This window comes from Aquarana catesbeiana, linkage group LG02, assembly GCF_042186555.1.
Source record: "Aquarana catesbeiana isolate 2022-GZ linkage group LG02, ASM4218655v1, whole genome shotgun sequence".
NCBI classification, from domain to species: Eukaryota; Metazoa; Chordata; class Amphibia; order Anura; family Ranidae; genus Aquarana; species Aquarana catesbeiana.
In genome coordinates, this window is record NC_133325.1 from 454,962,054 (window position 1) to 454,987,450 (window position 25,397).

General features: G+C 41.7%; 1 protein-coding gene across 1 annotated transcript in view; it reads left to right on the forward strand.

The window, feature by feature from the left end:
- LOC141128362 (angiopoietin-2-like) overlaps positions 1-25,397 on the forward strand; it is a 91,467-nt gene that overhangs the window by 13,330 nt on the left and 52,740 nt on the right. Inside the window, exons 2-3 of the mRNA XM_073615607.1 lie at positions 8,207-8,362; positions 17,620-17,741. Of these exons, the coding sequence (XP_073471708.1) occupies positions 8,207-8,362; positions 17,620-17,741 (278 nt within the window). The remainder of the gene's footprint in view (positions 1-8,206; positions 8,363-17,619; positions 17,742-25,397) is intronic.

Sequence of the window (25,397 nt, forward strand, 5' to 3'; positions counted from 1 at the left end):
AGCCATGCCTCTGGACTTACTTACTGGGTTATTACAGAGATGCCACTTGGCATAGTTACGTGTAGGCATGAATGGAACTGATGAGGTTTTAAAGTTGGAGCACATGGACTCTCTGTTTATGCATATTATATAAGATTCCCACTATTTTCTGTGGGGTGTTAAGACCTCTTACATTAAAAGATCCAAATTGTATCAAAGCCATATTGGTCATTAGAGTGCTATTATATGCATCCTATACTCAGACCCTGTGTGTTGGGGGATATACCTGTCTGACAGGTGTTTTGGGACAACATAGGTTTTCCGGGGCAGTTAGGGAGTGACAAAAAACACCATTTTAATTTGTGATTAGTATAGTTTCTGATTTGGAAATAATGCCAATGAGTCAGTTTTCAGGATAGAACATTTTGAGCTAGATTTCTTACATAAATTGCCCTTAGAGAGGCATCCATGACTGTCAGAAATTGCATAGTGTTTTTTTTGGGGGGGGGGGGGGGTCACCAGCTGGAATGTCAGAATGTCCATTAAAGGAGTGAGCAGACCTTGGATCATGAGAAGTTTGCACAATTGCCCCACGGAGTCCAGTAAGTTTTGTAGAGTCATGGTCTGCTTACTTTGGTTATTCAGGGAAGAGATGTTACATTTTGTTTCAAAATGTTTCTTTTGAGTGACACCCAATCTTTCTTATGTACTAATCTCTTTAGTTTAGCTCAGGCTGAATTGACTTAGCTGGAAACCAGATATTTTGCTGTTTACAATAACACTACCCATTGTAATATCTTAGTCTTATTTAAAGGCAAAGGTCCATCCATTAAGAATAAAGATTTCACTGATCTGACTGTAGCAAAACAAAATAAAAATCCGATTGGCTACTTTGAGTTGTTTTATTGTTATTTACGAATGTTTTGGTAAGAAAAAAACTGCTGACAATAGACGCAAACTGCTGCAATGCATATGTAAAGGAATTCAAGTACTAGCATGAGGGTAAAACTACCTTTTGCATATTAGCCCTTATACAGGAGTCAAAAAGTTATGAAGGTCCACATAAAGATGCTACGAAGACAAGCTCCCATCCTAAAACCAGCTGCTGCTATGAACTGCCATGTGCCCCTGTTTTGGTTTTAACCATTTGATACCTCCCCCGCTGGCCTTACTACCTCATGTACTAAGCTTACTTTAAAGGTATATGAACCCTAACAATGAACTTCTCTTATTTCATCCCTTTTGGTCTGTTAAATAGTGCAAAAAAAAAACCTGTTGATCCTGCCTAATCTTGTCAGCTGATAACTTCCTGTGTTCTCTGCCTGTGCTGCACTCTTATCAGGTACTTGGTTTCAAGTCCTCCCTAAAAAACACAGAACCCTTCCTGTCTATGTTATGAAGAGGAGAGGGTGCTCTACAGTCTTGTCCTTGGATGATGTTTCTGCCGCTTAAGTTTGTTTAGTCCGTTATTCTGCATCTCAGCCCCAGTAACAGTCCCCTCTGGCACACCTGGCAATAGTGTAAGTGCAATAACCAATGAGAAACACACACATTATAATAAAACACAGAAATTGCCTTTACTGCAATATTTCTGTGGAAAAGTAACAAACAGTAACAATATATTTGTTCAAGGAATGCAATAGGAGAGCAATAACTGAGGTTATGAGCAAAAGAGCGCAATACTATATTCAAGCTGCTTTCATGGGATTCAAAACCTAAGAATAACCCCAAAAGCAGAGGCACACTTACATGGCAAATAAATCACAATATGGCAAACCGTGTCAGATTGGTTACCTTTACTCAGGTTGGCTCTATGAGTCCGGACAGGAGGAGAGCAGAGGAATGACCCTCTTATGTCAGGCATCTCTCTTCTGTCCCCTGACACCACATGCCCAACTTTAAACACTTTATTCAAATCAACATGTAATGGCTTAACTTCCTAGATAAACTGTTCCACACACCCACTACATATACAGAGCCCTGAATATGTGTGTGCAGGTCCGTATGGCACTAGTAGCTTCAGTCCTTTCAAAGAACAGATAAAACTATGTGTCTTCAGCTAGCCACTTTCGTTGGTGCACTTAAACTCCTAAATAGCAGGGCCAAACAACACAACTTGCCAGATTATCAAGTGAAGAAGGCAGGATCCTTCTCAGCAAGGTAAAAAGACAATGGTGTCTTTATACAGTGTCCCTGGAAATGGATGGCCTTATCCTTTAGCCCTGTGGAACTACAATGTCAGCAAGATGACTAACAGCAATAATGTCTGTATACAGTGTCCATTTAACTTCTTCTGTGGTGCAGTGTCCCTGTTTCCTGCAAATGGGCAAAAGCCCTCTCACCCAACCCTGTGGTCAGGGCCCAAATGAACGTCCTGGAACAGCAGGGTCTCCTGGCGACCCGACTGGTCACCTCAAACTGGAACGCTTCAACATTGGTGCAGGTGCACCTGGGATCCCCCTCTCTCGGGCTGGATGTCCCGACTGGCGGCGGAGGCTTAAATCGCACAGTGAAATCACCTGAGAGACAGCATCACTCCCTCAGGTCCGATCTCTTCCTCCACTTGTGCTGTGTGAATTCTCCTCAGGAAATCAAAATGGAGTCCCTCCTTTTCTGCCCTCAGAGCATGCTGGTCTTTTGTAGTTCCATATAGTTTCATCTTAATGTGAAACTTGAGTCCTGGAACTACAATTCCCTTTATGCTTTGCTCACTGATGGCAAATACTCTGCTGACAGGGTGTAATGACACAGAGTCTTAACTGGCACTAGAGGGAAACAGCTTCATTGCAACAATGTTGCAGAGTGTCTTTTGATACTGCAGGTAAGATAGCCAGCTCCCTGCTACATTAGTGAATGACTGTATGCAACTATGTACAGTGGTTGTCCCCAAATGCACCACTTAGGCATCTGGGGAGAAGTGTCGTACACATGCGGAAAAGTCGGTACAGAAAGCATTACAATTACCCGAGCATTTGTATGGCCATTTGGTTGTACTGGTGGCTGTATGCGGCATTCATTGCTCCCCGGGACCCAAAAGCATTGGAAATTTTACGACTCAATGCGCAAATCTATAATTCATATGGAAAACTGGCCTTAGAAGAAAAGCTTTGCCTACTGTATACAGAGCTTGCAGATGCCGCATGAGTTCTAGGCAATGATTGGCCAAACAAGATCCTGAAATGTATAGATACTCTAATGAAGGGTTTACACATGTGGTGAGCAGCAGTGATGAGTTTTCAAAGGGAGACTAAACTGCTTTTCTGCACAGGGGTCCACCACAATCGATGGATATCACCATGTGCTAACGCAACCCTGACTATTGAATACAACAAGGCTAAAGTTGACCTTGTCAAAAAATTATTGTGTGCAAGACTTGATTGTCTGTGCATATGTTTTGAAAAAAATTGTTTCTGTCTATTATTCATCAAGTTGACATTCAAGGTTTAAATATGACTGCACTAAAAAGCCACAAGTAAGCTGTCTGTGGGGGGGCAAAACTATTTCTCTCTAATGTGCTTAACCAGCCAGCAATCTGCTGTTAGAAACAAATCATTTAAAATATGTATCCTGGGACATTGACCAGAAAAGCAAAGCAAATCTGCCTGCCATTCGGACATACATGATGTCAGAAAGGAGGAATTAATATTTTACATACAATCAACTACCACCATATGTCTACACCAACAAGCATAGTATAAAATATCAGACAGACAATCATATAGTATATCTTTTTGTTTTCTCTTAAGCTGACATATTTAATAATCCAGTCCAAAACAGAAAAAAAGGAGGGCACAAACGCTTGGTGCATTACCTTAGACACCTTAGGAATTTTATTTACAAAACGCCAAAAGCATATTCACAAGCATAAAAGGATAAAACGCATGTCCTATACATCCCCAGCATCGAGGATGACACATCTCCCACGGCCTAGTTGGTGTTTGGTCCCGCCCAGTGCAGTCTGTTAAGGGGAGGGACCCTGGTTTGTGATTAGTATAAATTCAATGCCCTCAGTGAAGTAGACCAGCTCTGAGGAAGGGAACTTCCAAGCTATCTTTTGTAGGGTACAATTATATCCCCTTCATGTAATGGAAAAAGTAAGGTTCGGACCTTTCTTTTTTAAAATGTCTTGTACTCTTTTAAATGGAATTAAATAAAATTGTATTTTTTGGTACTCAGTGTTTTTTATATATGTCCACATAAAGTCCTAAGAATATGTATCCTTCTATAGTATATAAGGTTCAGACCTTTACGTGTCAGGAACTTATGCAAAATGGTGTGCTTTTTGGACACACAAAGAAAAACACTGGACTTTAGCAGATGTGTGGCAAGGGCAATAATTGTTAATGGCACTGAGAGAGGGGTAGAGAAGGAAGCGCCACCTGAGTGTAGTATTAACAAATGATGTTTAATGACACCAGGTAAAAACACACTTACAGGATAAAAACATATAAAAGGCTCATCTGTATGAGTATGTGGTCCTCAGTGTTCCCTCTGATCCTGTGGTGGTGACGCTGCAGGGATGCTGGGCTGCAGAAGGTGGATTACCAGCCGGGAGCTCCTTCTGTGGCCATCAGGAAGAGACTAGGGGCCGGCGTGGAGCGCACGTGAAGCGTGCATGACGTCACAGGTCCTCCGTCTGCTTCTGGGTTTGGTATCCAGGGGAGGGATCGTCCAGGGAGGAGGGCTAGCCCTCCTCCCTGGACGATCCCTCCCCTGGATACCGAACCCAGAAGCAGACGGAGGACCTGTGACGTCATGCACGCTTCACGTGCGCTCCACGCCGGCCCCTAGTCTCTTCCTGATGGCCACAGAAGGAGCTTCCGGCTGGTAATCCAACTTCTGCAGCCCAGCATCCCTGCAGCGTCACCACCACAGGATCAGAGGGAACACTGAGGACCACATACTCATACAGATGAGCCTTTTATATGTTTTTATCCTGTAAGTGTGTTTTTACCTGGTGTCATTAAACATCATTTGTTAATACTACACTCAGGTGGCGCTTCCTTCTCTACCCCTCTCTCATCCATCACAGAGCCAGCTCTCTGAGGAAACAGCAGCCGCCTAGCCTACCAGCCTACTTTAACCATTACATTACCGGTTACCACTTAACCCTTGAACTTCCAGCCTGTCCCCTATGGACTAAGTTGCCCAGCCCTTTATATCTCCTGTTATATATGGACTTGTGTGTTTGCGCTTACAGTTACCAATACTCTGATTGTTAATGGCACTGCCTCACCTCTTAAAATGTTTTTGTTTTTGCCAAACCGCATGGTGCCGAACCACCTTGCACAAACTTCTTTTTTTCGTATTTCTCGTGCATAGAGCAACCAATTGAAAGGAATGGGCTCCCCTACACACGATGCATGGCAGTGCAGGTGTGAACCAAGCCTAAAATGTGCTTGTTGTCTAAATCAGAAGAACAGCCTAGTGTGACAAGCATGGACCCCTCCATAGACACAGCGAAGTAGTGAGCATGCCACATAGGCACATAGGGACAGGAAGTGTTATTCCCAGGATTACCAGGTAAAAATATTGAAAAATAAATCTTGAAAACATGGAAAAATGCAGCAACACATCTAAAGACTGATACTGCAAGCTGCAATATGTTAATTTATTGTTTTTGGGTTAAAATATCCTTTAAGATATTTCTTATGTCCTCATCTGAGCTGATGGGGGTCTTTGGTACTGTACTACACAGCTGTTCTCAATAGACCCTAAAGGAAAGGCCATCTTCCTTCAGACTAATCTAAAGTAAATATAAAAGAGTATAGATAGCATGGGGGGGGGGACTGTTAGGCTTAGGCCAGTTATAAGTATGGGAATTTTTTAAATCACCGGACAAAATTGTATATCTCTTGTGGATACAATTAGTATAATATCTCTGCCCAATTGCTGTAGCCATTATTAAGCTGTCTAACTTTCCCTGTTAGATTTATTTTACATTGTCTATTTTTAAGACTGTAAAAGGAGATGCAGTAACACACAAATGTGAGTGGAAATACGGGAAACACAGTTGGGTTGATTAAGCTGGAGAGTGCAAACTCTGGTGCAGCTGTGTATGGTAGCCAATCAGCTTCTAGCCTCAGCTTCTTCAAATAAGCTTTGGCAAAAAAACCTGGAAGCTGATTATTTTCTTTTTTTTTTATAATTGACAAACTTTATTAAGTTTTGATCGTTTCAATACAAAAAAATTAAAGCACAAATACAGAAAGGGATAATGAAATAAAATAATTGAAGAGAGAAAAAAAAAAGAGGGAAAAATTTAAAATAATGAGGAATCAACAGATTTCTATGGATAGCATAGATGCAACCTGCAAATATCAAACATGAAGCATAGCCATTAATAAAAGAGACTGGAAAAACGGCTCTGCAAAAGTGTGAACATAATACAGTTGTAATATCTATAAGCTTATAGGTGAACCTCGATCATCAGTTAAACATACTATCAGGACAATAATTATCCTATAATTGCGTGGTCTGCATTTCCAGAGATAGAAGAGAGAAAAAAAAAGAGGGGGGGAGAGAAAGATGGGGGAAAAGTATATAGAAAAACAACTCCAGCTAGATTCGTCACTCCAGGATCCCGCACAGACTCGACCCACATGGCAGGGGTGCCCCAAGCAATCCACCCGGAGATACCAGCCCTCCCAAATTGCCGTATGTTGAGCCATACGATCTTCTAAGCAGGCCGACATAGACTCCATGAGCTCCACATCTTTAATTCTGGCATAGAGGTCTGAAAGTGTTAAGGGATGTCGATTTTTTTCCAGTGTAGGGCCACTAAGCACCTTGCCGCTGTGAGTAGTTGTGTGGGCAGTTTTTTTGCTAATCCGGGGAGTTTAGGAGGGAGAAGGCCGAGTAGAACCAGCTTAGGGGAGAGGGGGATATCTACCTCAAACAGCCGATGAAAAAGCCACTGTACCGAGTGCCAATAGGGCTGGAGAGCTGGGCAGTTCCAATGAATATGGAGTAACGTGCCCCGGTCTTGAATGACATCTCCAGAAGAGGTCCGAAGCCGATGGGTATATGGCGTGTAAGCAAGATGGTGTTAGGTATCAACAAAAGAGCACCTTATAAGTGTTTTCTTTATAAAGTGTACATATGGAGCTTTTAGCTGCACTAGACCATATAGTTCTCCATTGTTCAGGAGACAGTTCCTCCCCAAGATTTTCCTCCCATTTATGCATATAGCTATGTTTCCCCAAAGAGAGTCTGTCAGAAGAATTTCAAATTTTATATAGGTCAGTAAGATCTCTGTGAGGGGCCAGACTACTCTTTTAAATGGGGAAGGTATGGAGAACTGAAGAGTTGGGGCAAAGAAAGCAGTACGGGGGAGGTCATGCTTAGCTCTAAGTTTGTCAAAGGGTAGTAGTACCCCAGTCACCGGGTTCACTAAGTGTACATAGTAGAAAAGATTCTTCTGCAACCGAGGTGAGATCATCTGGTAGGTTACACTATCAGGTAACTTAGGGTTGTAGAGAAAGGCTGTAACTAACAAATCCGTCGGACAATTCAACCGTGTGTGGGCTTCATCGGACCTGCAGCGGACCTTTTCTGTCGAAAATGTGACGGACTTTAGATTTAGAACTTGTTTAAAATCTTTCCGATGGACTCGAGTCCGGTCGAAAAATCCGTTCATCTGTATGCTAGTCCGACGGACGAAAACCAACGCTAGGGTAGCTATTGTCTACTGGCTATGAACTTTCTTATTCTAGTCTGGTCGTACGTCATCACGGTCAAATCAGTCGGACTTTGGTGTGATTGTGTGTAGACAAGTCCGATTTGACGAAAGTCTGTCGAAGAACCCTGTCGAAAGTCCGTTGAAAAGTCCATAATCCATAAATCCATAATTTGTCTATTTGGGTCCAGCGGTTATAGGCCAGAAGGGTAACCCAGGATGCAATTGCTCTCAAAGCTGATTGTTTTCTACACAGAGCTGCATCAGATTTTGCAATCACCAGCTTTAGTAAATTAACCCATGTGGACAGGAACAGAGTTTGGAAATGTAGGGAATGGCAGGGAGATATCACTGTTGTATCCAAAACAAGTATAAAGACAGTGACTGTGACTGTCCATTCAAGCTCCACCCATATATAAAATATCACTTTTGGGAGGACTGGCCCTTTAAATTTCCATTGCAGCAATACAAAACCCACCTCACACTGTTTTTAGAATTATTACTAAGTAATGGAACACTTATGGGTTTTTCATCATGTCTGTATTCCAGCTAGAAAGCTACATTCATGACAATATCAGAGGTGAGACAACAGATTCTGAGCGGTCAACTGTGCAGAATCAAACAATCAACATGCTGGAAATCAGAACAAACCTGCTAGCTCAAACTGCGGAGCAGACACGCAAGCTGACTGACGTCGAGACTCAGGTATTACTGACTGAAAAATTATGGAAGCAGCACTGTGTCCGACTAGATAGGCAGATAAAATCAGTTTTATTATTGAAATAATAATAAAAGCTGCAAGAACAATTTATAAAAAAAAACTTTTTATATGCTTAAACAATTCCAGGAAGCAAGTGAAGGCACTCAGTGAATTACTAAATGTAGATAGCTATTATGCTAAAGCCAGAAGCTTCACTCAATTTACCTTTATCTGACACCTACAGAATAAGCACAGATAGCTTCATATGGGTCACTAGAAGGGCAGTAAGAGTTTATTTTCTGAAGCCTGTGCTGCTTAATTTCCACTCTCTCTGCTTCCTGTATCACCAATCATATCCAAACTTCCAAGGTAAACTTTAAATGATGGATGTTTATGAGAAACTTTTTAGTTTTGGCATTTTCTACAGCAGGCTTTCTTAGTGTTGGATGCAGCCATGTAGGTGTGCCAGCATCACCTGCAGGTGTGTTCCAGGATCACCAGTACACACAAAATGGAATGAAATTACCTGGTCAGTACAGAAGTAAATGGATGAAAAACTGGTAACTCAGTAGAAGGCTATGTTCCCCTTATACTTCTAATTGGTTACATTTCAAATATAACGGGAGTGTTTTATTGGTGGAATATTATATTTTTACACCTAACCCCTATAATTTCATTTGCATGGTTTTGTTGACTTTCGGAGTTTTACCTTCTACATGTGACAAATATTCCAAGAAAATTTCAATTCAATGTTTCAATTCAGTGTTGCAATTCTTGTTTCTTCTGGAGTTTGTGTAGCTTCTATTTGACACCGTCTTCTTCAAACTTTCTTTTAAGTTCTGCTCTATGTTACCCATTTTTGGATTTCTGGCATCCCTGAATAGCTTCTACCTTTTCTTTTAACTTCGGATACTCTTATTTTCTATTCACTTCCACTCTTTTTGGTTTCATTACATTACCTATTCACTTTCCTATTCGGCAAGGCTAATTTGTACTTATTTTAGTACCTATTCATGTTCCAGCTGATATGTTTCCATAGAAGACAAGATAATGGGGTTAAAGTAGAAGTTCACCCAAAACCTAACTCTAAACCTACTTGCAGCCACATACTAAAACGAATCAATCTGAAAAGAAGAAATCGCTATATATACCTTTTCTGCAGCTTCTCCAGTCCCATGTTGAGCTGTCAGCAGCTGCTTCTGTGTAGGTGTGTGCAGTAGAGGCAGCCGACAATGGAAGACCCATAATAAGTCTATGAATGATGTCACTTCCCTGGCATATCACAGCCATTGTCGGTTCTCTCCTGCACACAGCATCGGCCGCTGGAGACCGGATCGGATTGGCTTCAGAAAAGGTATGTATAGCGTTTTCTTCCTTGCAGGATTAGATAGATTAGTTTTAAAATGTGGCTGCCAGGAGATTTAGCATTAGTTTTGAGTGAACTTCTACTTTAATTTACTAAGGCAAGCAAGTTGTTCGCTTTGCAAGAAAGTTGCAATTTGGGGCACAATTTTCCCCAGAGCTTAGTGAATGTGGTGAAACTTCACTTTGCAAAGAATATCGAATCACGCACATGGAAAATGAAAAAAACGTCTGCCTGCCTGCATATGGTTGGATGATAGAAGTCAGCAGAGCTTCACCACATTCACAAAACAATAGAGCGAATTTGTTTGCAAAGTTGCCTTAGTGATTTAACCCCATGAATGTTAATAGCTTACAGGTTTTAAAGATGATTCCCAGGATATCTTTTCTAATGTTAACAGTAAACCCAGCTATTTTTAGGAAACGATGACCACTTTCGTAAAAACAACCAAATGGATCCATGTAACATACCACCAACAGTTGCTATTAGATTGTGAAACATTTAAAACTCTTGGTTGTAGATTGTCTTGTTTTTTTGCAATCAAAAAATTGAAAGTGTATGAAACTGCCTCAAAATTTTCTTGAGTATAGCCAGCATTTTAGAAGACTCACAGATTTCCTGTTTATTATTAAAGAATATTTGAAGAATTTCATGACTGAGCATAATTAATAAACTGTTCTATTTTAAATTGGGCATGTTAAAACATGGACACATTTTGTTGTGTACCGCAAGTATCAGTATTAGGCCCATTTGTGGTCAAATTGTTTTGCTCTTGACAAAAAAAGCTCAGCAGGATACTTGCAGTACATACTTACATATGCATAAACATAGGGAAAAAACAAATGAAAAATAAAAAGTGCAGTCTTTTTTTGTTTAAATGTGACTACATGGGAACAACAGGTGGTGATGTATTAGAATTTTTTTTTTTACTTTTTTGCAAGTTTCAACAAACTTACCTTAATAAAATGCACTACTGAGAATAATATCCTGACCTGTACGTTTTTCCTAACTAGAGTTTATGTTAGAGCCAAAACTGGAAGTAAATGAACCAACCAGAAACCTAGTTTGGCAAACAAATCTCTCCAGCCTGCAGATGATACTTTACCATTCTTTGTGGCCAGGCCATTTTTTGCGATACGGCACTGTGTTATTTTAACTGACAATTGCACAGTCCTGCAACGCTGTACCCAAATAAAATGTATGTCCTTTTTTTCCCCACAAATAGAGCTTTCTTTTGGGGGTATTTGATTATCTTTTTCGGTTTTAATTGTTTGCGCTATAAGCATAATAAGACAGACAATCTTTTAAAAAAAACAATATTTTTTACTTTCTGCTATAAAACATATCCAATAAAAAAAACAAATTTCTTCATAAATTTAAATCAATATGTATTCAGCTGCATATTTTTGGTAAAAAAAATCCCAATAAGCATATATTGAGTGGTTTGCGCAAAAGTTATAATATCTACAAACTATGGGATAGATTTATGGACTTTTTATTTTTTATTGTTTTTACTATTAATGGCGGCGATCAGCGATTTTTAGCAGGACTGCAATATTGCGGTGGACAAATGTGACGCTAACTGACACCTTTTGGGGACCAGTGACACCAATACAGTGATCAGTGCTAAAAAAATGCACTGTCACTGTATAAATAACACTGGCAGGGAAGGGGTTAACATCAGGGGTGATCAAAGGGTTAAGTGTGCTCCTAGGGAGTGCTTTCTAACGGACTCGCTGATTGGACAAAGCGGGAGCAGGTTGCCCACGGCGCTCGCGCACGCCCCAGACTTTGTGTACGAAATCACGTACAGGCACATGATTTCGTGCAGCCGGGCCTCCCTGCTGAAGTATATATGCGGTAGGCTGTCCGGAAGCGGTTAAAGTTATATGCTTTTACTGTTATATAACACTCATGTTATGCTAAATGTACACTCCATTCAAGATTAAAAATCAAGATTTGAGTCGCATGCAATCGACTGAGCCTACTTGTGCATTATTTTTTTCATTCCAGTTTTTCATCCAGGCATTGCTGTAGTATACCAATTCATCCTTCTCTTTTTTGTCAGTCTAGTGATCTGAAAACTCCTGTTTAGAAATTATACTGCCAGTGTTCTTTGAGGTTCTGTCTCTATACTGTTTTCTGTGAACTACAAAGAACTTAGATTCATTAAAATTAGGTCAATATTCCAATTAAAGAATATTTGCAGTATTTGCCAGATAGTAAGTAGTTCAATGATTCGTCTCACTTGTTGCCTGGAATTGCAAAGTGGTTTTAAATTTAAATTGTTTTTTACCTTGATGCATTCCCTGGTTAAAAAATGTTGACACTTGTTACCCACCACCACCACCAACACTTGCTATGGAGACACAGAAGAGGAGGACCTCTAGAGCTCCAAGATCACTGGCGAGTGGCCCACGGAGAGGATGATCGGGGCTGCTCTGTGCAATACTATTGCTCAGAGCAGGTAAGTATAACATGTTTATTATTTTAATTTAAAAAATTGTTTTTAGTAATGCTTTAACTCTTTTCAATATGCTATCGGTTTATTACCATTCCCTAGCACATGTTAATAAATGTCTCCCTTTTCAGAGCTAGTAACCAACCGATGATCAGGAACCAGTCAGAGCAATCCCAGATCACGTAATCAATATGTCAGCTAGGGATCACATGCAGGCTGGAGGCTTCAATGAAAAATGTACAGCTTCAGCCTGCAGATGAACAAATGAAAAAAAAAATAGTAAACAAAAAAAAAAGCAGGAATTTTATTAAACCAGTATGTAAAGCCAACATTTCATATTCCTAATATGTGCCTGCTGTACCATGTACGTGTATTAAAAAAGTATCCTGTTCTCTTTGTATTGCTTCCTTTGTGTGAAATCTCTGCTGTTCTTATCAGTCCCTCTGCTTTCCTAAAACTGACCACACTTAGCAGGGGAACATAGCATGGTCAGTTCTCTAGCTATGCTGGGAACTCAGCCTGCTCACCTCCAATGATCAGACTTGTCCTGACAAACCTCCCCTGCACAGTGTATCAGTGGAAAGATCACTGTGCTGCTGTTTCTCTTCCCACACCTCTCTGTGCTGCTAAGAACAGAGGCTATGTGATCCCTTTAAAAATAGGAAAAAAAGATATTTATAATCTTTTTTATATCTATACACAAATGTTTTGCCTTTTTCTTTTTTAAACTGATTAGGTTGTTTTACAAGGTGAGGGTTTACATACGCTTTAAAAAGTATTTTAGAAAAAATTACGTGTGAAATTAGATTTATTGTCAAGTTAGCCAGCACATGCTGACACTGCTAAATTTAGCAAGATCACTCATCACAAAAGGTTTCATTTTGAAGTTACCCTAATGCCGTGTACACACGGGCGCACTTTTCGACCGAAAAAACAACGACTCCTGCGCACAGGTGCATCACCATATGGAGATGCGTCAACACAGGCCTTGCTGCCCTCAAGGATGGGGAATCCTAGTACAAACTGAAATAAAAGAAAAACAGGGGCGCACCAGCCTTTTGTATTAACTTTTAAAAAAAAAATGTATTAAAATGATTAAAAGAAGCAACTCACAAGCAATAGGTGGAAGAGGCACAATACGAAGTGTACCGACAGCCAGCATACGACTTTAGGATGAGCGATGCCTTCCAAAGATCGTGGAGAGATGCATACACATCACAATCAGCTAACGTGTTTCAAAGGGAGAGTCCCCTCTTCGTCAGAGCTATGCAATGATCCCTCCTTCAGCAGTCACTTTTCGACCGGACTGGTCCGACGGGACGAATCCGTCGGGCAATCCTACCGTGTGTGGGCTTTATCGGACCTGCAGCGGATTTTTTCGGTCAAAAATCAGACGGACTTTAGATTTGGAACATGTTTCAAATCTTTCCGACGGACTCGAGTACAGTTAAAAAAATCCGCTCGTCTGTATGCTAGTCCGACGGACGAAAACTGACGCTAGGGCAGCTATTGCCTACTGGCTATCAACTTCCTCATTTTAGTCCGGTCATACATAATCACGTACGAATCTGTCGGACTTTGGTGTAATCGTGTGAAGGCAAGACCGTTCATTTGAAAGTCCATCGGAAGTCCGTCAAAAGTGCGTCGAAAGTCCGTTGGAAAGACCGTCAGACCTTTGATGCCGAAAACTCCACCCGTGTGTACACGGCATTAGAAAAAGGTCACTGATTATTCCCTAAACCACAAAGAAAATGGTTCTTATGCTTAAAACATTTAAAATAGTTTTGAAAAAAATAAAAGTAAATGTTGAGTCAAAACTGAAAGAAATTCAAATGATCATAACACATAAAATGTAACACCTACTGACAGTGTAAAAATAGGTCCACAAGAGGATTTTGTCAAGTCTAGAATATAGTGTATAGTGGAAGTCAGCAATGCAGCATGCTCTTAAAACTTTAGCATACATTGCAGGGTTTTTATTTCAAATATAAAGTTTATTCAACTCCAAACAGGGGCGAGGACCCCAAAATACAATCATTAGTGCAAATACAGACTTGATTACATTGAATTTTGCAGAGGTTAGATATATATAGGGCAGATAACATTACATGTGTAAGCTTGAGCATTAGAGCTGTAGAGCATGTGTGTACATCTCTGATTAAGTACACCTCTGTTAAGACCAATGTTTATTTCAAGTAACATAATATCAGGGCATTCCTCGCCTGCTTTTTCAACTTTTCTTAAGGATGAGAAGACAAAAAATTCAAGGGGGTAATAATAAGAAAAAGAGGGGAGAGGTGAGGGATGAAAAAGGGGGGGGAGGGGGAAAAAAAGGGGGGGGGAAGGGGGGAAAGACATGGCGGTAGCTGAGTTAGTGAGTTATGAGGGTATGGCCCTGCGAGACGTAGAGAGGTGGATTAAAATCCTAGTAAGTGCTGTCCTTCATCAGAGTAGATGAAGATGTTCCATATATCCCAGGTCTGCTTGTGGGCCTCTTGTTTGTGTTGTGCAGTAAAAATCAGATCTTCCATTTTCTTAATTTCCTCCACTTTGCATAGCCACAATGCTATGGATGGGGGGAGACTTTGTTTCCAAAGGAGGGGAATGCACCCCTTTGCTACATTTAGTAAATGACGTACAAGAGATTTCCTGTATGTCTTGATGGGGACCGTGGAAAGGTGTAGGAGAAAGAATGCGGTATCGTCAGGGATGGTATAGTCTGTGAACTTTTGGGTGATGCACCTGACCTCCTCCCAAAAGTTCCTCAACTGAGGACATGACCAAAAAATATGAATCAGGGTTCCCTCATCCCCTGAACAGCGCCAGCACCGTCCAGAGGTGGATGGGAAACATTTCTGTAGTCTGGAGGGAGTCAGGTACCAGCGTGTGATTAATTTGAAATTAGTTTCTTGCATTCTAGTACAGAGTGAGGACTTGAGGGAGAGGGTAATGATACGTTGTCTTTGTGTTGTCAAGAAGGTGCGATGCAAGTCCCTCTCCCAACTGGTCAAACAGGGTAGCTGTGGTGATTCATTTGGCGAGATTAACATCGAGTATGTTTGGGATAAGATATGTGCTAACGGTCCTTCACCTGAACAAAGGTCCTCAAATGACGTTTGTTCTCGCGCGAAGTCCTGAGGCCTGGAAAGAGAGTGCAGGTAGTGGTGTAGTTGTACCACATTCCAGAAAGGGAGGTGATAGGCCCCTGCTGGGTTGGACAGATCTGAAATGGATGGCCATTTTCCCTCAGTGATAAATTTAGATGCGTGGTCACTGCCTGAGTCCCTAAGGGTGGAGTATTCCGCCGAGTGTAAGCCCGGGTCGAAGTTTGGGTTGCCCAGTATAGGGAACAGCGGCAAATTTTTCGACGTGAGCAAGGAGTGGAAGGCAATTTGGTGGCTATGTCTCAAGGTGGTACCTATTAATGGGTGAGACTTCAGTCTATGTGGTAGGTCGAATGTATATATTAATTATTCCCACGCTATCATGTATGTAAGAGACAGGGCTAATAGGAAAAGCTGCCTGCACCGGATAGGGTATGAACCGGACCCCGTGGATGAATGCTTGGTAAGAGTAAGTGGTGCTGCGCTAATCCTAAGTGAACAAATAAACTAAAAAAATGATAAATAAATAAATACTATTATGTGGCGTGTACTGAGGTGTAACACACAATAATTAATAAATAGAGTGATTGCTCACTACCCGTGACGAGCTAATCACTCACACAACAAGAAAAAAACATACAAAATGCACTCATAAATAGTGAAAAAATAAATAACAGTGACTCTACATATCAACAGATTCTTATAAATTAATAGCAGCAAATGTGGGAGTGCCAACTCCTATTAAAGTGCACAAAAACAATAAATAAGTGGATTGCAGCCTGTGTCCAACATGCAACACATAAAGTGACTGTGTGCAACAGTGCAGCAAGAAGTGCAGCACGAAAAAATGTCCAAACAATCAAGGTGCTTCAGCATATAAACTCTTCCTTCATGGAGTGACAACAGCGTCCTATCATGCATCAATTGCAGTGTAGTGCTAGGATAAAAACACAGCGCACCTCTTCGTGTTCACACACACAGGTAGGTAATGGCCCCTTACCTTAAGGTAATAGGGCAAACGCATATGACCAAAGTTGGGGGTACCATACTTAGGATTCCACAGCTATCCTCACGGTCCTAGTCCCAGGGCATAGTTCCCTCAGATGTTTAGGGGGGGAGCACAGAAATGACAAAAAGGAGGATCCTAAATAGTGTGATACAGTATTGTTAAAAACGGCTTTTATTGATAAAGTAGGGTACTAACATAAAAAACAATAGAACTGTGACTTTACTCCGACGAGCGGCAAGCTCGTAAGCCTCAATCAGCATAGATGCCTGTCCCGTCCCTATGCGTGACATCACCGATCGGCATAGACGGGGTTTTTTGTGTGCCCATACAAATCTGGTGAAGAGTGAGTGTACTTGTTGAAAAAAAAGAAGGTGGAATGTGGATAGGTAGGGCTTGAATGAGATGAATTTCGGGAGTATGCTCATTTTAAGGAGGTTACATCTCCCGAACCAGGAGTGGTAACCTGAATGCCACTTCTCTAATAGGGCACGGGTCTTTGTCAATAGGGGGGGAAATTAAGGTCAAATGTTCATGTTATGTCAGAGGGGATCCTAGTACCCAGATATTTTAGGGCGATATCAGTCCACTTGAAACAGAAATTGGATTTCAGTTGAAGTAAGGTATGTGGGGGAACTGCAATACCCATTGCCTCAGACTTAGAAAAGTTTATCTTTAGGTGTGAGATTGCTCCATAGACATTGAATTCTCGCATGAGGTTCGGGAGAGAGATTCTGGGATTCGTTAGAGAGAATAGCAAATCGTCAGCATACGCTGATATTTTGCAGTGAGAGCTACCTACCTGGAGACCAGTGATATCCGGGTTCAATCTGATAGTGCAAAGAAAGGGCTCGAGGGAAAGGGCGAAAAGAAGGGGGGATAAAGGACACCCTTGTCTTGTTCCATTTCTTATGGGGAAGGGGCTTGACAGTACTCCATTAACTTTCACTTGAGCTGAAGGATTTGAGTAAATGTTACTAATCCATCGCAGCATCTTGTCTCCCAGGCCAATATGACGGAGCACTGAGAGCATGTAGCTCCAGTTCACCCTGTCAAAAGCCTTTTCGGCGTCTGTACTCACCAATACACAGGGGATTTTATCGGCATTCGCTACTTGGAGGAGGTTAAGGACCTTGATGGTATTGTCCCTCGCTTCTCTAGTGGGTATGAACCCAACCTGGTCAAGGTGGATAAGGGATTGAAGGTGATGCGCTAACCTGGTCGCTATTATTTTCGAGAATAATTTAAGATCCACAATTAAAAGGGAGATGGGTCTATAGCTCCCGCATAAACCTGGGTCTTTCCCCTCTTTGTGAATCACATTGCAGGTTTTGAACCAGACAAATAGATTGGAAATTCAGCTGCTGGAAAATTCTTTATCAACCAACAAACTGGAGAAGGAACTTCTGCTACAGAGCCAAGAGATCACCAAGCTGCGTGAAAAGAACAGGTAAGAAGCCATCTCTAAATACTGTGCAGGTTGCTTAGTTTTATGAGTTTTAATTGTTTCTAGAAAAAGCCAAGTGTCAGAAAGGGCTATAGAATGTATCTCTCTTCTAAACTGTTTTATATTAGATGGTTCCCATTTAAAACATTAAATTCTTGGCTCTTTTTTTTATAATTTGGTAAAACAAATTAAATATAAATTGTAATAAAAGTGACCCATGACTTGATATGGCTTGCTTGAAGAAATACAGTCATATATGTATGTTCAGGTCTGCCAACTTTTGTGTTGTAATATACTAGTGTAGCCCTCTTTTTGGTGGTTGAGAGAAATGGCCCTCCTCAAACAGGATATTTAGCTAAACCTGTAAGTAAATAAAAGAACTAGAACCTTCGCTAAGCTGAAGAGTGGAACTGATAATAAAAGTTGGCAGTACCTCCACCCAGGACAGGGCCTCTGTGAACAGAGGGGATCCCCTGAGAAATGAACCAATAATCTAATCAATGTAATTGGGAGCAGAGAGACTACTGCAACCAGCATATACCATTAACCATAAGTAACAGATGCACACTAAAAAAGACTAAACCAACTTTATATAAGAAGAGATTATTAAACGTACATATATCCAATGTACAAACAAGTGTTATCAGCAAAGGGCCTGATAGCAGTCCTGGTAGAATTGTGCACATATACAGGGGCATATGTAGTTAGTAATAGAGATACCGTCAGATTAATGTTGCAGCAAAGTTCAGTTGCAGCGGCCCCTGAGGATTATGCAGCATTTGTCTTTATGCTGGAGACCTGAAGACAAGATCTGCGGTCATGGGGAGATCCTCCAGCTGTTGTCAAACCAGCCTGGAATGGAGCTTCTCATTGGCAGGAACTGTGGTGTTGCACGGAAACTGTGGTACTGGAACTCAGAGTTGCCTGTATACCCTGTGCTTTATCCCTCCCTAGTAGTTTCTCATCTGACATGCAACTGCACCTCTAAGCTAATGATCCAGAAGGGTTAATGAGCCCTAAGCTATAACCAGCTATAGAATCCCAGACCAGAAGAGACAGGGTTAACTATTAAAGTACAAATTGCATATAAACTATATTGCAATAAACAGGTTTACTTTTTAATATACTGGAAGGTGACCACTACACATACAGTAGCACAGACCTAGCTATCTGCCATGTGCATGTGAAATAATAATAATAGAACAGAGATAGTCTCTCACAAGAATTCAGAAATATACTCAAGAAGCTATGGGCAGCTGCAGTTTTATTAGAACATAGCAATACTTGCATAATAGTCTCTTCTGGTACAGGATTTAGTTTCATGTACAGGACCTGAGGCTGAGAATTTCTTTCTCACTCCACTACCACCCTTCCAGGGGTTTTTTATCCCCATCCCCCCCTTAAACAGACAGGAAGTGACATACACGAATAAAGGGGTTTTAAACCTTTGTGTTTTTTCACCTTAACCACTTCAGCCCCGGAAGAATTTACCCCCTTCCTGACTAGTGCATTTTTTGCGATTCGGCACTGCGTCGCTTTAACTGACAATTGCGCGGTCGTGCGACGTGGCTCCCAAACAAAATTGCCGTCCTTTTTTCCCCACAAATAGAGCTTTCTTTTGGTGGTATTTGATCACCTCTGTGGTTTTTATTCTTTGCACTATAAACAAAAAAATAGCGACAATTTTGAAAAAAACGCATAATTTTTTACTTTTTGCTTTAATAAATATCCCCAAAAAATATTTAAAAAAACATTTTTTTTCCTTAGTTTAGGCCGATACGTATTCTTCTACATATTTTTGGTAAAAAAAATTGCAATAAGCGTTTATTGATTGGTTTGCGCAAAAGTTATAGCGTTTACAAAATAGAGGATAGTTTTATAGCATTTTTATTAATAATTTTTTTTTACTACTAATGGCGGCGATCAGCGATTTTTATTGTGACTGCGACATTATAGCAGACATGTCAGACATTTTTGACACATTTTTGGGACCATTGTCATTTATACAGCAATCAGTGCTATAAAAATGCACTGATTCCTGTATAAATGACACTGGCAGTGAAGGGATTAACCACTAGGGGGTGGGAAGGGGTTAAGTCAGTACTAAGGATGTGTTCTAACTGTAGGGGGGATGGGCTGTGTGTGACATGTCACTGATCTCTGCTCCCGATGACAGGGAGCAGAGATCAGTGACACTGTCACTAGGCAGAACAGGGAGATGCTTGTTTACATCAGCATCTCCCCGTTCGTCCTCTCCGTGAGGCGATCGCGGGTATCCCCGCGGCGATCGAGTCCGCGAAACCCGTGACCCGACTCACGAAGCTCGCTGCGGCGCACACGGCGGCAAATTCAAAGTAATGTACGGGTACGTTACTTTGCGCAGCCGTGCCATTCTGCAGACGTATATCTACAGGAGCCGGTCAAGAAGTGGTTAATGCATCCTACGCCTTAAGGTGAAAAAACACCTGGCAGTGACCGGCCCCCCAGCCCCCCGTTTTACTTACCTGAGTCCTGCAACTTGACCCGCTGGGGATGCGCTCTTTCTCTGCCCGGCGTTCTTGGCTTACTGATAGCAGCGCAGCCATTGGCTCCCGCTGCTGTCAATCAAATCCAATGACTCGCGCATCGGGGTTATCTGATGCGAGTAGGAGCCGCGAGAGCCACCGGGGGACCCCAGAAGAGGACGATTGGGGCCACTAAGTGCAAAACGAACTGCACAGCGGAGGCAAGCATGATATGTTTGTTATTTAAAAAAAAAACCCTTACAATCACTTTAACTTTGTGGTAATTACCAAACAAGTTTTTACAAATTCAGACAGCTTATCCCTACACTAGAATTCTGTGTTAAAGCAGAAACCCAGGTAAACCACTAAATAAATAAGACATACTGTATATGTACAACCTTCCAAATGATCTGCAATTTGGTCTGTTGATCTTGCAATTTACACTTTCAGAATTCAGCTTTACCCATTTCTTAACCACATCCATGTTAAATAGTAGGGATGAGCCGAACACCCCCCTGTTCGGTTCGCACCAGAACATGCGAACAGGAAAAAAGTTTGTTCGAACACGCGAACACCGTTAAAGTCTATGGGACACGAACATGAATAATCAAAAGTGCTAATTTTAAAGGCTTATATGCAAGTAATTGTCATAAAAAGTGTTTGGGGACCTGGGTCCTGCCCCAGGGGACATGGATCAATGCAAAAAAAAGTTTTAAAAACAGACGTTTTTTCAGGAGCAGTGATTTTAATAATGCTTAAAGTCAAACAATAAAAGTGTAATATTCCTTTAAATTTCGTACCTGGGGGGTGTCTATAGTATGCCTGTAAAGGGGCGCATGTTTCCCGTGTTTAGAACAGTCTGACAGCAAAATTACATTTCAAAGGAAAAAAGTCATTTAAAACTACCGGCAATACACATAAAAGTTCATTGATAAAAACGGCATGGGAATTCCCCACAGGGGAACCCCGAACCAAAATGTAAAAAAAAAATGACGTGGGGGTCCAAGGGGAACCCCGGCCAAAATTTTTTTTAAAAAATGACGTGGGGGTCCCCCTAAATTCCATACCAGACCCTTCAGGTCTGGTATGGATTTTAAAGGGAACCCCGCGCCAAAATTTAAAAAACAAAAAGGGCGTGAGGTCCCCCCAAAAATCCATACCATAACCCTTATCCGAGCATGCAACCTGGCAGGCCGCAGGAAAAGAGGGGGGGGAAGAGAGAGCGCCCCCCCTCCTGAACCGTACCAGGCCACATGCCCTCAACATTGGGAGGGTGCTTTGGGGTAGCCCCTCAAAACACCTTGGATGTGGAGTGGCCCGGAGAAGAAGATGAAGAAGAGAAGAAGAGAAGAAGAGAAGAAGATGAAGAAGAGAAGAAGATGAAGAGAAGAGCGGGAGCCTCCCCCCATGCCATGGGTGCGGAGCGGCCCGAGGAGAAGAAGATAGAAGACGCCGCGGAGGAGATGCTGGACGAGAACGCCATGGAAGAACCAGAAGAGCCAGAAGAACCAGAAGAAGAAGATGAAGGAAGATAGATGAAAGAAGAAGCATTTAAATAAAGGAATTGTCAAAAACTGTCTCTTGTCATTTTTAACATTTTTGACAGTTTTTTAGTGAAATGGTAGTACCCCCTTACCATTTCACACAGGGGGGGCTGGGATCTGGGGGTCCCCTTGTTAAAGGGGGCTTCCAGATTCCGATAAGCCTCCCGCCCGCAGACCCCCACAACCACCGGCCAGGGTTGTGGGGATGAGGCCCTTGTCTCATCAACATGGGGACAAGGTGTTTTGGGGGGCTACCCCAAAGCACCCTGCCAATGTTGAGGGCATGTGGCCTGGTACGGTTCAGGAGGGGGGGTTTCTCGTCCCCCCCTCTTTTCCTGCGGCCTGCCAGGTTGCGCGCTTGGATAAGGGTCTGGTATGGATTTTTGGGCGGACCCCACGTTGTTTTTTTTGTTTGTTTTTTTTGGTGCCGGGTTCCCCTTAAAATCCATACCAGACCTGAAGGGTCTGGTATGGAATTTAGGGGGACCCCCACGTCATTTTTTTTTTTTAATTTTGGTTCGGGGTTCCCCTGTGGGGAATTCCCATGCTGTTTTTATCAATGAACTTCTATGTGTATTGTCGGACCGGTAATGCAATAGATGCCAGTTGTTTTAAATGACTTTTTTCCTTTGAAATGTCATTTTGCTGTCAGACTGTTCTAAACACGGGAAACATGCGCCCCTTTACAGGCATACTATAGACACCCCCAGCTACGAAATTTAAAGGGATATTACACTTTTATTGTTTGACTTTAAGCATTATTAAAATCACTGCTCCTGAAAAAACGGCCGTTTTTAAAACTTTTTTTGCATTGATCCATGTCCCCTGAGGCAGGACCTAGGTCCCCAAACACTTTTTATGACAATAACTTGCATATAAGCCTTTAAAATTAGCAGTTTTGATTTCTCCCATAGACTTTTAAAGGGTGTTCCACGGCATTCGAATTTGCCGCGAACACCCCAATTTGTTCGCTGTTCGGCGAACTTGCGAACAGCCGATGTTCGAGTCGAACATGAGTTCGACTCGAACTCGAAGCTCATCCCTAATAAATAGACAGCATTGATGCTTATTTATCATTTAATGAGCAAGATAAAGACAGAGAGGTGACATAGGAAGCCCCATTGCTGAACCAGGAAATAAGTGTGTCATTTGCCTGGTTGTGCAGTATTGCTGAGATATGTAAACCACAACATTAACGTCATTAAATGGCAGATTATTTGGCGTAAACAGTAAGCACACATGCATTTAAAGATATTAATAATAAGATGTTTTGCATGTAGTTCCACTTTAAAGGAGAAGTACAACCAAAGCTCCTTTAGCTGTACTTCTGTAAATCACAGGAGTACAGTTCCTTCTGCTCTCCTTCGACCCATTTTCAGCAGACATCGGGCTGAAGCCCGATATCAGCTGGCGTCAAAGAGCCGGTTCAGGCTCGGGAAAGTTTGCGACCATATGCCTGGACCGGCACCCGGCTCAGCCTCTCAGCGAGCCACTGAGAGCCTGAGTCAGCTGCTCCCACCCCCTCCACAGCCCAGCGGTCCCAGCGTGGGGAGGGGGGCAGAGTATAGAGCCTGTGCCTGATATTCACCAGCTCTCTGCTCAAGGAGCTGTGAGAACCGAGCAATCGGTGGTGTTTGATCGCTTGGTTCTCAGTGTTAGAGTCAGATGCAGTATCGATGCTGCATCCAGCTAGGTAGGTATGATTTAAAAAAACAAAACAAAAAAAAAACATTCCCATACTTCTCTTTTAAGAATTCATTTCTTTCCAGTCCTTCACACTCCATTGTTCCTCATTCCAGGTCCTGGATTATATAGCCTCTTTGGAGATGACACACAAAGTAGGATTGTTTAGCTAAATATATCTGCTAGACTTTTGGTAATATATATAGGCTTATACTGCACAGATCCAATATATTCTGACATATATACAGAACTCATCCTCTTTGTTTCATATTTTACATTTTTCTTAGAAGAAGATCTGGCAACACAAATATGATAGGCATTTTACGTGACATATAAATGAAATGTTATCAACTAGACCACTGCTACCCACATTACATCAATAATACATCAATAATGTCATGAGTTGAATATTTTTAAGGGGAAGGGGGTTGGTGGAAGGCCAGACTATAACTTGCCTTCCACCAATAAACAGCCCTGCATCACTCTCACTTTTCCATAGTGTGCTTTCACAAAGGTGAACCCTAAGCTTATGGAGCAGACTGGACATAAAGGTCAGGACTTAGGAGAACAGTCCAAGAGACATAAACCCACATTCAGATATCTCATCAGAGAAACAGGGAAACTACAGCTGCTAATAGCATCTTCTCAAATGCTGTCTGGCTGTCAAGCTAAATCAGTATTTACAGTACTTTCTCATTCAAAGAGATTAACCAGCAATGGACTTTGTCCAAGTACCCATTGGTGTATCTCATATGCCCAGTTTATCTCCTCTTGCTGGTGCTCCCCTGATACTTTTAATGGCAATTCCTGGCTGTCAAAGTAACAAATGGGAAAAGCTCTCTAACAGCAGTGGGTGAAAACGAAGTCTTTTCATGTGCATGCACCCTCAATCAATAGATAAAAAATACAGGGCTTTAGTCCCTAATAGGGAGCAATGCATGTACACTGTTGTTTATTTTTCCCCTTTGAGTTTGCGCTAGTTTTCCTCTAGGTCCTCCCATTTACTTTTACATTAGTTGGGTTTTTCCAAAACTGGTCCAAAGCCTGGATGACTTTGCTTGGAATAATAACTTAGAAACTTCTCTGGAGTCAGAGCTGGTGTGAATAGTTGCATACATATATTGCACAGTTTTGTGGAATTTGATGATAATGTACAGTATAGATTAATACAAAAAATGCTAATTTTTTCCCCTATGATTATCTAAATTTTATTGGAAACAATGCACTGCTGGTAGTGTTTTTCTATCGCTAAATAACACATTTCCATACAATTCTTAAATTAGTATTACACCTTCAGCATTTTTTTACCTTAGCACATTAAGCACAATAAAGAAAATATTCCCCAGTAAACTATTTGTTAAAATTCTAACCCTAGCACAACTTCCAATGCTGCTGGCTCCTGCTATTTCATTGCTGCTTTCCTGAACATCAAAGTCTGTTCAAGAAAACGTTAAAGCCGGCCATACATGGATCTAAATTCAGCTGGTTCAGCAGGGACCAGCCAAGATTCGATCCACATATTAACAGGCTGATTGTATTCAAGTTGATCCATTGATCGACTTAGGTACATCCAGCCTGTAGGATTTTTTATAATATAGCCACTAGCAGTAATCATTTTGTTCTGCCCGTCAGGAAGGCTCCCATCCCAGTGTAGTATGCTAGGCAAATTTAATTTTTGGATCCTTCTGTAGTCAAGGGAGCTGTAATTGTTTGCTCTGATCTGTTGAGGGTTTCACAGGCTGAGAGTTTGACTGCTTCCCCCTGCTTCTGAAAGAACTTTCCAGGATATGGGGCTGGGAGAGGCAAATGACCAACCTGAATAGTGATCATGCTCTAGCCAATCCCTGGAGGGCAGTGCCCAGAAGGTGGATGGGGTGGTGGTAAATGGCCAGGGAGGATTCCAGGGCCCCCTGGGGCTGCTGCCCCCT